At 55.2% G+C, this 12,409-nt stretch overlaps 2 protein-coding genes across 3 annotated transcripts in view; both read left to right on the forward strand.

The window, feature by feature from the left end:
- Window positions 1–12,409, forward strand: part of UBXN6 (UBX domain protein 6) — a 181,850-nt gene that overhangs the window by 53,989 nt on the left and 115,452 nt on the right. The window lies entirely within an intron of this gene.
- SEMA6B (semaphorin 6B) overlaps window positions 1–12,409 on the forward strand; it is a 42,507-nt gene that overhangs the window by 20,715 nt on the left and 9,383 nt on the right. The window contains exons 1-10 of one of the 2 annotated variants that reach the window (XM_050770136.1): window positions 2,545–2,818; window positions 3,868–4,017; window positions 4,203–4,326; window positions 5,127–5,187; window positions 5,334–5,396; window positions 6,286–6,387; window positions 6,811–6,901; window positions 7,280–7,399; window positions 7,901–7,989; window positions 10,958–11,175. In XM_050770136.1, the coding sequence (XP_050626093.1) occupies window positions 3,897–4,017; window positions 4,203–4,326; window positions 5,127–5,187; window positions 5,334–5,396; window positions 6,286–6,387; window positions 6,811–6,901; window positions 7,280–7,399; window positions 7,901–7,989; window positions 10,958–11,175 (989 nt within the window). In that variant the 5' untranslated portion in view covers window positions 2,545–2,818; window positions 3,868–3,896. Of the gene's footprint in view, window positions 1–2,544; window positions 2,819–3,867; window positions 4,018–4,202; window positions 4,327–5,126; window positions 5,188–5,333; window positions 5,397–6,285; window positions 6,388–6,810; window positions 6,902–7,279; window positions 7,400–7,900; window positions 7,990–10,957; window positions 11,176–12,409 lie in introns of those variants that run through there. The other variant, XM_050770137.1, reaches the window with a different exon arrangement.

Below are 12,409 nucleotides of genomic sequence, written 5' to 3' on the forward strand. Positions count from 1 at the left end.
TTGAACCTGGGAGGTAGAGGTTGCAGTGAGCCAAGATCATGCCACTGCACCCCAGCCTGGGCGACAGAGCGAGACTCTGTCCACCTCCCCCCGCTCCCCGCCCCCCCGCAAAAAAAAGCCAGGCATGGTGGTGCACACCTGTGGTCCCAGCTCCTTGGGAGGTTGAGGCAGGAGGATCGCTTGAGCCCGGAAGTTCAAGGCTGTCGTGAGTGGTGATTGTGCTACTGTACTCCAGCCTGGGCGACAGAGCCAGACCCTGTCTCTTAAAACAATATTTAAAGAAACAGTTTCTATAATTAAATATTATCTGATAAAACACAAGATGAAGGGCACACCATGTCACACCCATTAGGATGGCTACTGTCAAAAAACCAGAAGGTGGCCAGGTGTGGTGGCTCATACCTGTAATCCTAGCACTTTGGGAGGACAAGGCGGGTGGATCACCTGAGGTCAGGAGTTCGACATCAGCCTGGCCAACATGGTGAAACTCTGTCCATACTAAAAATACAAAAATTAGCTGGGCATGGTGGCACGTGCCTGTGGTCTCAGGTACTCAGGAGGCTGAGGCGGGAGGATCGCTTGAACCCGGGAGGTGGGGGTTGCAGTGAGCTGAGATCACGCCACTGCACTCCGGCCTGGGAGACAGAGCAAAGCTCTGTCTCAAAAAAAAAAAAAAAAAAAAAAAAAAAAAAAAAGGGAAGAAAACCCTGACACAGGTCACAGTGTGGATGCATCTTGAGGCAATCACGCTCAGTGAGAGAAGCCAGACACGAAAGGACAAACACTGTGTGATTCTACTTCTAGGAATCCTTAGAGTCATCAGGTTCACAGAGACAGTGGCATGGGAGGTGTCGGGGGGTGGGGAGGGGGGTGAGGAGTGAGTGTTTCATGGGGACAGAATTTCAGTTTGGGAAGCTGAGAAAGTTCTGGAGATGCTGGTGGTGATGGTTGCACAATTATGTGGATGTTCTTAATGCCAGTGAACTGTGTGTACTTAAAAATGGTTAAGGACGGCCGGGTGCGGTGGCTCACAACTGTAATCCCAGCACTTTGGGAGGCCGAGACGGGTGGATCACGAGGTCAGGAGATCGAGACCATCCTGGTGAACACAGTGAAACCCCGTCTCTACTAAAACTACAAAAAAAAACTAGCCGGGCGAGGTGGCGGGCGCCTGTAGTCCCAGCTACTCGGGAGGCTGAGGCAGGAGAATGGCGTGAACCCGGGAGGCGGAGCTTGCAGTGAGCTGAGATCAGGCCACTGCACTCCAGCCTGGGCGACAGAGCGAGACTCTGTCTCAAAAAAAAAAAAAAAAAAAAGGTTAAGGACGGCCCGGTGCGGTGGCTCACAACTGTAATCCCAGCACTTTGGGAGGCCAAGGTGGGCGGATCACCTGAGGTCAGGAGTTCAAGAGCAGCCTGACCAATATGGCAAAACTCCCTCTCTACTAAAAATACAAAAATTAGCCGGGCATGGTGGCGGGCGCTTGTGATCCCAGCTACTCGAGAGGCTGAGGCCTGAGAATCGCTTGAACCTGGGAGGCAGAGGCTACAGTGAGCCGAGATGGCACCACTGCACTCCAGCCTGGGCGACAGAACAATACTGTTTCTCAAATAATAATAATAATAATTAAATGAAAATGGTTAAGAGGACAACTTTTATGTTACATGTATTTTAGCCATTTTATTTTATTTATTTTATTTTTTTTTTGAGACGGAGTCTGGCTCTGTCGCCCAGGCTGGAGTGCAGTGGCCGGATCTCAGCTCACTGCAAGCTCCGCCTCCCGGGTTCACGCCATTCTCCTGCCTCAGCCTCCCGAGTAGCTGGGACTACAGGCACCCGCCACCTCGCCCAGCTAAGTTTTTGTATTTTTAGTAGAGACGGGGTTTCACCGTGTTAGCCAGGATGGTCTCGATCTCCTGACCTCGTGATCCGCCCGTCTCGGCCTCCCAAAGTGCTGGGATTACAGGCTTGAGCCACCGCGCCCGGCCTATTTTAGCCATTTTAAAATTTTTTTTTATTTTTAATTTTATTTATTTAGTTATTTATTTATTTTTTGAGACGGAGTCTCACTCTGTCGCCCAGGCTGTAGTGCAGTGGCCGGATCTCTGCTCACTGAAAGCTCCGCCTCCCGGGTTTACGCCATTCTCCTGCCTCAGCCTGGGTTTCACTGTGTTAGCCAGGACGGTCTCGATCTCCTAACCTCGTGATCCACCCGCCTCGGCCTCCCAAAGTGCTGGGATTACAGGCGTGAGCCACCGCGCCCGACCGCCATTTTTTTTTTAAAGGCACAGGGCAGACATGGCTCTTCGGTAGGTTCTGGGGTAGGGGCTAGAAGAGCCCGTGATATGAGGGGAGGGGAGGCCGAAGGGGAGTCTGAGGTCAGGAGCCTTGAATCCCAGGGAGAGGCTGGGGCCTGGACTCAGGGGTCCCTGGGAGCCACAGGAGGCTGTAGAGTAGGGGAGGAGCCAGGGCAGGAAACTCTGAAGGAAACAGGGCCGTGCCCTGAACACACGTGGAATCCGGGTGCTCGCTGAGTCACAAATCCTGGAAGCTCAGGGTCGTGGAGAGGAAGCCCTGCCGCTCTATGCAAGGTCTTCCTGTTTTTGGAGGAGGCAGGCACTCCAGGGCCGATCGTCTCGAATCACCTTCACCTCTGGGGGCTCAGAATCCCTGAGCCACAAAGCTGGGGCAGGGCTGGGGGATACCCCTGCTGCTCAGACAGGGAAATGGGCACGGAGCTTGCCCAGTACTTCCCAGAAGGACGAGGCTGCTGAGCTTCTCATTCGGGGCTCCGGGACCTGGACTGTACCCCTTTCTGGTAGGGGGTGCCCTGAACTGAGACCTTCAGGCATGGAGGGCGGGGACTCAGAGGTTGAATTCTGCTTCCATGTCATTACCTGGGTGGGAGAGGGCCTCCACTCCACACACCTAGAAGTTTCTGCAAAATTACCTTGAATGGGAGTGAGAAGCAGGCCCCCTTGAGAGGTAGTGAGGCGCCTGTCATGGAGGTATGCAAGCGGAGGACGAAAAGGCTGGACTTGAGAAGGAGGTCAGACCTCCAGGGTCACAGAGGCCCTTGGCATGGGGAATAGTCTGTGACTCTGTAGTTATGTAGTACTGTCATTCCCAGCTTGTGGCATTTTTGTTTGTTTGTTTTTGTTTTTTGTTTTTGGATGGAATCTTGCTTTGTTGCCCAGGCTGGAATGCAATGGTGCGATCTTGGCTCACTGCAACCTCCACCTCCTGGGTTCAAGGGATTCTCCTGCCTCAGCTCCCCAGCAGCAGGGATTACAGGCATGCGCCACCACGCCAGGCTAATTTTTGTATTTTTTTTGTAGAGACGGGCTTTCGCTATGTTGGCCAGGCTTGTCTTGAACTCCTGACCTCAGGCGATCCTCCCACCTCGGCCTCCCAAAGTGTTGGGATTACAGGCGTGAGCCACTGCACACAGCCAGCTTGTGGCTTATAAAATTCCAACTGTCTTTGACTTTTTTTTTTTTGCCTTTGAGTTTAATATTTTTGTGTTTTAATTCGAAGGATTTTTATGCGTGTATTTTGAGATTGCATTTTTAAATGTGTGTTTTAGGATATTCGTATCTATTATAATTATTATTAGTTTTTAATTACTGAATGCATTTTTGTTTGAAGTCGTTTCCTGGGCTTTCACGCACACGTGACCATAAAGCTGTTCTGATAATTAAATCAGTGCTGTATATTATTATTATTATTGCCACTATTGTTATTATTAATTATCATCCCCGGGGGCAATTTTTCTGGGATTTGAAGGAGCGGCTGAGGCTCTCGCGTGCCCTCTTGTGGCCGCGAGTCGGACTGCAGGCCGCTCACCTCGCCGCCCCTCACCCGCAGGCGTCACCTCCTGTCGCCTCGCCCTCGCCATGCAGACCCCGCAAGCGTCCCCTCCCCGCCCGGCCCTGCTACTTCTGCTGCTGCTACTGGGGGGCGCCCACGGCCTCTTTCCTGAGGAGCCGCCACCGCTCAGCGTGGCCCCCAGGGACTGTGAGTCTGGGGGTATCTTGCGGGGGATGGAGTCCCGTGGGAGTGTCTGGGTTCCCGGTTGGGCCTGCTGCCCCCACTGGGGGACTCAACCAGTTCAGGAGACACCCCTAGAAGGGGCATGACCTCGAGCCGCCCTCTCTTCACCCCCAGCCCTTGCTCACACCCCTCTCCACCCCCTCACTCAGACCTGAACCACTATCCCGTGTTTGTGGGCAGCGGACCCGGACGCCTCGCCCCCGCAGAAGGTGCTGAGGACCTCAACATCCAGCGAGTCCTGCGAGTCAACAGGACGCTGTTCATTGGCGACAGGTATTGCTGGGGACAGCGAGGAGGCCTGTGTGACTGGAGCAGAATGAGCGAAGGGGGGAGAGAGAGGAGGGGAGTGCAGGGAGGGGACGGGACAAATCGTGCAGAGCCTGTTGGGTCATTGGGAGGACTTAGGCTTTGACCCGGAGGAATGTGGGAGCCACGGAGGGTTGTAGGTGGAGGGAGGACTGGACCTGACTCAGGTGCTCACACGCGCCCTCTGGTGGCTGCTTCTGGGAGGGGGCGAGAATGGAAGCCAGGGGACCAGGGTGGAGGGGACTGGGCTTTCCAGGCTGGCTATGATGAGGCTGGACCAGGTGGAAGCTGTCGTGGGGAGAAGCGAGTGTGAGATTACGGGGCTTCTAGGGATGGGCATCCCAGGAAGGAGAGATGCCGGACAGATCAGATGCTTTGGAGAGAATGAGGAGGATGGAGAAGTGACCACTGGGCTTAACCACACAAGGTCACCAATGATGTTGAGCAGGGCGACTTCCTCGGCATGGGTGTGACCGGGGAGAGACTGGTGGGCGCCTGGGAGGCGCCGAATGGGGCACCTGGCCTAAGGCCATGGGACGAGGTGTTGGGGGCAGCCCGTGGGGCGTGTCGGACAGGAGGTGGAGGGCAGGGTATGAAGTCCTGCTGGGGCCCTTAGGAGGGGTGTGGTCGGCGCTGGAGTTGCTGGTGTCAGAGACGTTGGCATGTGCCTGCGTGCCCCCGTGTGCACGCCACATTGGCAGTGGGAAGGATGGAATGGGAGAGAGCGGTGGAGCCCCCATGTCTCACTAACTATGCCCCTCCCCCAGGGACAACCTCTACAGGGTAGAGCTGGAGCCCCCCACGTCCACGGAGCTGCGGTACCAGAGGGTGAGGAAGGGGTGCAGGTGGGAGTGGAGGGGTAGGGCGGGGGGGCTTGGCACTGCACCGCAGGGCTGGGTGAATTCGGCCCTGCATGACGGGATCACTTAGGGCTGCTGGGACCCGATACCCCCTCACCAGCTCTCTGTCTGCAGAAGCTGACCTGGAGATCGAATCCCAGCGATATAAACGTGTGTCGGATGAAGGGCAAACAGGAGGTGAGTGAGCCCTGATTGGGTCCCGGCCCCCGCAAATCAGCCCTGGCATTACCCATGCCCCGCCCCAATCAGGCCAGGCCACGCCCACTCCGCCAGCCCTGGCCACGCCCCAACCCACCTCCTGTCAGCCCTGGCCACGCCCAACCGCCAGCCCTGCCACATCCCTAAACAACCATGGCCACGGCCACGTCCCCACTCAATTGGTCCTAGCCTGGCCCCCAACCTAGCCACAATTAGCCATAACCACGCCCCAAATAGTTCTGGCTACGCCCACACCTCTGCCCCAGTCAGTCCTACCACTACCCCCATTCTCGTTCCAACAAGCCCAGGCCATGCTCACACCCCACCCAATCGCTCATACCCCACCCAATCGATCAGGTCCCCATCCCGACCCCTCCCCTATCAGCCCTGCCCGCCCCACCCCGCCCCTGGCCCGCCCCAATAAGCCCAGGCCACACCCACCCCACCAACTCTGGCCATGCTCCCAACCTGGCCCCAATCAGCCATAACCATGCCCACCACGCCCCAGTTAGTTCTGGTCACGCCCATGCCCCACCCCAGTTGGCCCCGACCACACCCAGGGCGGATCCTTCTCCTCCTCCATCCCAGGTTGGGACTCTGCTGTTGCCATGGTTATGCCCACAGTCTGAACATGCCCACAATCCTGGCTTTGCCTGCACTGCTGATACAAAGTGTTACCCTGTCTGGGCCGCACCGTGTCCCCAGCCAGTCCTAGGTTCAGCCCCTGCCTTGACCCCAAGGAGGGCCCCAGACTTGGCCATGCACACCACAGACCGGCCCTCCACCCACAAAGCTCAGGTTCTGGCCACGCCTGTGACCATGAGCACGCCCACATCGCGCTCCCCACTTCCTCCTGTCCCCACCCCAGGGCGAGTGTCGAAACTTTGTAAAGGTGCTGCTCCTTCGGGATGAGTCCACGCTCTTTGTGTGCGGTTCCAACGCCTTCAACCCGGTGTGCGCCAACTACAGCGTGAGTCTTAAGACTCCCTGCGCCCCAGGTCCAACCTCCAGGCCTCTGCTCGCCCGACCTCTGCTGGCCATGACTTTTCCCCAGGCCATGTCACCTCCTCCAGGAAGCCTTCCTGGATATACTCTCCCTGCCTCCTGCCCCTGAGCTCAAGAGGAGTCACTGCTGTCCAAACAAGGCCTGTACAGAGTGCCAGGGAAGCCATAGCTACTTAGACAATGAGCCAGTTGCAGGTCTAACTAGAGATCGACTCTTAAACCCATTTACAGATCAGTAAACTGAGGCCCTGAGAGATTAAGTGAGTGGCCAAGGTCACACAGTAATCCATGGTGGACCAGGATTCCCCCTAGAGTGGGGGGCTGAGGGAGCCAGGGGCTGCTAGGCGGGGTCAGGAGATCTGTCACTCAGCCCCCATGGTCCCTGCAGATAGACACCCTGCAGCCCGTGGGAGACAGCATCAGTGGTATGGCCCGCTGCCCGTACGACCCCAAGCACGCCAATGTTGCCCTCTTCTCTGGTAAGTACCCCCCCAACCTCCATCTGATCAGCCCCAGCCAGAGGCAAGACCTAGCGTTTTCTACTCCAGCGTCTGGGTCATTTAGAAGGCAGCTGGATGGCCACTCATCCCAGCTGTGACGTGGGCAGACTCTTAGCCCAGGTTTGGGGCTCAGCTGGGATTGAGGCTCAGCAGGGCTCGGGGCTTAGCCAGGGTCAGGGGCTCAGTTAAGGTCAGGGCTTGGATGGAGGTGGGGCTGGGATGGGATCAGGGCTCAGCCTGGAGACAGGGGCTCCCCTAGGCTCAGGGTTCAATCTCAGAAAATCGAGTTTCGACCCACCCAGCCCCTGGCCTCTGCGGTCTCATCTCTTGCCTGCCTTCCCCACCCACCCCATCCAGACGGGATGCTCTTCACAGCTACTGTTACCGACTTCCTAGCCATTGACGCTGTCATCTACCGCAGCCTCGGGGACAGGCCCACCCTGCGCACCGTGAAACACGACTCCAAGTGGTTCAAAGGTGAGACCAGGAAGAGCAGTGGGCCCAGACCTGGCAGGGCCCAGAACCTGACATTTATCAAGTCCCCCCACCAGAATAAGAGTCCCAGAGGAGCTTGGTGGGAGGATTTCCACCACATCTTTGGAATCTGTTGGCCTTTTTGAAGGCTGGAAAGCTAGAGGAACAAGTTTAGTTGGATCTAAAGTAGAACCTGCTGGAAGTGGGTGGCTTAGAAGCCCAAAATGGAACCACAGAAAAGATACAGCAAGACTCAGCTCTTCAACGCATGAGGGAGGAAGATAACAAAAAATAGTTGATGTTGCCATTTGCAGCAAGAGACACAGCGATTTTAGGCTCTTCTGACCTCCCTTCCCCTGCAAAAAACCAAACTTTGAGTCTGTTTCATTTTGCCTGGGTAAGCAGCCTAGGTCCCCCCTTCACCATAAAAGCCAGTGAGTTCTTAGCCCCAGAAATCCCCTTTGTCATGTCAGGGGCTGAGTTCTGACCCCTCCTCTCCTGCAGAGCCTTACTTTGTCCATGCGGTGGAGTGGGGCAGCCATGTCTACTTCTTCTTCCGGGAGATCGCGATGGAGTTTAACTACCTGGAGAAGGTGAGGCCAGTGCAGTGGGGCATGGAGTTGAGAGGCTGTGATCATGCAAAGTAGAGGGGGCAGAGGTGGATCCATGAATGCCTACATGGGGCAAGAGGGTCCTGCCCTCCATTTCTGGTTCCCAGGGCCTCCCTTCCAGCCATGATCAGGCCCCGAGCCTGAAGGCATCTACAGAGCAGCTGTGGAGCACTCAGTCCTGACGACGGACATGAGTTGGAAGTTAGATACACCTGGTGCCGTTGCTGTTCACCTGTCCACCCACCCAGCCACAATCACTTATCCATCCTTCATCCCCTGTCCATCCATCTACCTGCTCACCCTCCCACTTACCCATCTGCCTGTTTTTCAGCCCACCCACACTTTCATGAATCCATTAATCCATCTACTCATCCACCCACTACCCATCCATCCATCCATGCACTTATCCATCTGTCCACGCATCCATCCACCCATCAGTTCATCCAACCACGCTTCCATCCTATCCGTCCATGAGTCCATCCCTCAGTCCGTCCATCTAGCCATCATCTATCCATCCATCTGCCAATCCATTCATCCATCCGTCCATCCCATCCACCCATCCATGCACCCACCCATCCATCCATTTATCTACCCATCCATCCATCCATCCATCCCTCCATCCCTCCATCCCATCCATCCGCCAATCCATCCACCCATCCATTCATCCATCTACCTGTCCAGCCACTCATCCATCCATCATTCATCTATCCATCCATCTGCCAATCCATCCACCCATCCATTTGTCCATCCACCCTTCCATCCCATGCATCGATCCATCTCATCCACCCACTCATCATCTATGCACCCACTTATCTATCCATCCATTTATCTGCCCATCTACCCACACACCCATCCAGCCGTCTATCCATCCATCCATCCATCCATCCATCCATCCATCCACCCATCCATCCACTCACCCATCCAACCATCCACCCACCCAACTCACCAATCCATCCATCCATCCACTCACCCATCCAACCATCCACCCACCCAACTCATCCATCCATCCATCCATCCATCCATCCATCCATCCACTCATCCACTCACCCACTCACCCATCCAACCATCCACCCACCCAACTCACCAATCCATCCATCCATCCATCCATCCACTCACCCATCCAACCATCCACCCACCCAACTCATCCATCCATCCATCCATCCCATTCATCTGCCAGTCCATCCACCCATCCATTCATCCATCTACCTATCCAACCACCCATCCATCCATCCATCATTCATCTGTCCATCTATCTGCCAATCTATCCACCCATCCATTCACCCTTCCATCCCATCCATCCATCCACCCACTCACCCATCCATCCATCCACCCACTCACCCATCCTACCATCCACCCACCCAACTCACCAATCCATCCATCCATCCAACCATCATACACTCACCCATCCAACCATCCACCCACCCAACTCACCCATTCATCCATCCATCCATCCATCCACACATCCATCCATCCGCCAATCCATCCAGCCATCCATTCATCCATCCACCCTTCCATCCCATCCATCCATCCATCCATCCATCCATCCATCCATCCATCCACACATCCATCCATCCGCCAATCCATCCAGCCATCCATTCATCCATCCACCCTTCCATCCCATCCATCCATCCATCCATCCGTCCACCCACTCACCCATCCATCCATCCATCCACCCACTCACCCATCCTACCATCCACCCACCCAACTCACCAATCCATCCATCCACACATCCATCCATCCGCCAATCCATCCAGCCATCCATTCATCCATCCACCCTTCCATCCCGTCCATCCACCCTTCCATCCCATCCATCCATCCATCTCATCCACCCACTCATCATCTATGCACCCACCCATCTATTCATCCATTTATCTGCCCATCCACCTACACATCCATCCATCCATCCATCCATCCATCCATCCATCCATCCATCATTCATCCATCCATCCATCCACCCATCCATTCATCCATCTACCTATCCAACCACCCATCCATCCATCCATCATTCATCTGTCCATCCATCTGCCAATCCATCCACCATCCATTCATCCATCCACCCTTCCATCCCATGCATCCATCCATCTCATCCACACACTCATCATCTATGCACCCACCCATCTATCCATCCATTTATCTGCCCATTCACCCACACACCCATCCATCCACCCACCCACTCACTGATCCAACCATCCACTCACCCAACTCACCCATCCTTCCTTCCTTCCTTCCTTCCATCCACCCACCCATCCATCCATCCATCCATCCATCCATCCATCCACCCACTTATCCATCCATTCATTCATGCACTTATTCACCTATCCATGCATCCGTCCATCCATTCACCTAGCTTTCTCTCCATCCATCTGTTCATCCATCCACCCACCCATCCATCTACTTATCTACCAACTGCCTAATTACCTTGTCCTCTGTCATCATCTCCTCCATTATCTATCATCCTTTTTCAGACGTATTCATTTATCCATCCACCCACTCATCCCTCTATTGTAATCATCCATCCATCTATTCATCCACTCATCCATCCATCCAGGCATCCTGGGCTGAAGTGCACAGACTGCCACTAACTACTATTGTGACCTTGGCCAGTCCCTTCCTTTTATCCGTGCCTCTTATCAGTTTCCCCATATGTACGATGGGGGGATATCAGTAGGCAGCCCTCAGAAAGAGTGTAAGAGATGTGAGAATAAAACATTTCTTCACGGAAGCAGTGATGATTACGGTTGTCACTGTTGCTATTATCATCACTGACATTCCCACTGGGGATTTCTGCAAGGGAAGCCGGTGCCCAGAGAGGAACGGTGACTGGCCGGGGTCCCACCAGAGCCAGGGTCAGACTCCTCCATCCCGGCTTGGGTGGTGGGTGGTACAGCCTGTGAGCAGCCCTTCCTGGGACACAGAGCTCAGGCCTCCGTCTGTCCACTGTCACGCCCAGGTGGTGGTGTCCCGCGTGGCCCGAGTGTGCAAGAACGACGTGGGAGGCTCCCCCCGCGTGCTGGAGAAGCAGTGGACGTCCTTCCTGAAGGCGCGGCTCAACTGCTCTGTGCCCGGGGACTCCCACTTCTACTTCAACGTGCTGCAGGCTGTCACAAGCGTGGTCAGCCTCGGGGGCCGGCCCGTGGTCCTGGCTGTGTTTTCCACACCCAGCAACAGGTCAGCGCCCACCAATGGGAGCGAACTGGGAGCATTTGGTAGGCATGGGTAGAGAGGGCTTGCATTCACTCCTCAGATATGCCCAGGGTCCTAGGTTGGGCACCACTGGATTAGACCCCTGAGAGGCCTCGGCCCCAGGCTGGGGTGAGACAAGCTGACAATGACCCTCTAAGTCCCTTTGGTCAGAACTGGGCCAGAGATATCCTCATTCTCTGCCTTTGGGGAGAGGAGCAGGGAAGGCTTCCTGGAGGAGGGGACATTGGAGCTAGGCTTCAGGTGTGAGATGGAGGAAGAGGGAAGGGTGTTCAAAGTTGGAGAAACAGCACATGCAAAGGTCCTGAGGCTGCAGTGAGTTCGGTATATTTAAGGAATCTCGAGAGGGCCTGTGTGGGAAGGGAACCAGGGGAGAATGGACAACACGAGGGCAGGGAAGTGATGGGACGGATCAGGCAAGGCCTTGTGAGCTGCAGGCAGAAACCTGGGCTTTTTCCTGAGAGCACTGGGAGTCATGGAAGAGTGAAGAGCAAGAGGGATGAGATCAGATTTGCATTTTTGTTTGTTTGTTTGTTTTTGAGACGAGTCTCGCTCTGTCGCCCAGGCTGGAGTGCAGTGGCACTATCTCGGCTCACTGCAACCTCCGCCTCCCGGGTTCAAGCATTTCTCTGCCTCAGCCTCCCAAGTGGCTGGGATTATAGGCACCTACCACCACTCCTGGCTAACTTTTTTTGTATTTTTAGTAGAGATGGGGTTTCACCATCTTGGCCAGGCTGGTCTTGAACTCCTAACCTTGTGATCCACCCGCCTTGGCCTCCCAAAGTGTTGGGATTACAGGCGTGAGCCCCCGCACCCGGCGATTTGGTTTTTTTTTTTTGAGACGGAGTTTCACTCTTGTTGCCCAGGCTGGAGTGCAGTGGTACGATCTTGGCTCACCACAACCTCTGCCTCCCCAGTTCAAGCAATTCTCCTGCTTCAGCCTCCTGAGTAGCTGGGATTACTGGCGCATGCCACCATGCCCGGCTTATTTTGTATTCTTAGTAGAGACGGGGTTTCTCCACTTTGGTCAGGCTGGTCTCAAACTCCTGACCTCGTGATCCACCCTCCATGACCTCCCAAAGTGCTGGAATTACAGACGTGGGCCACCGTACCCAGCCCAGATTTTCGTTTTTAAAAAGCCTGCTTGTGGGCCGGGCACAGTGGCTCATGCCTGTAATCCCAGCACTTTGAGAGGCTGAGG

Source organism: Macaca thibetana, chromosome 19, assembly GCF_024542745.1.
Source record: "Macaca thibetana thibetana isolate TM-01 chromosome 19, ASM2454274v1, whole genome shotgun sequence".
Taxonomy (NCBI): Eukaryota; Metazoa; Chordata; class Mammalia; order Primates; family Cercopithecidae; genus Macaca; species Macaca thibetana.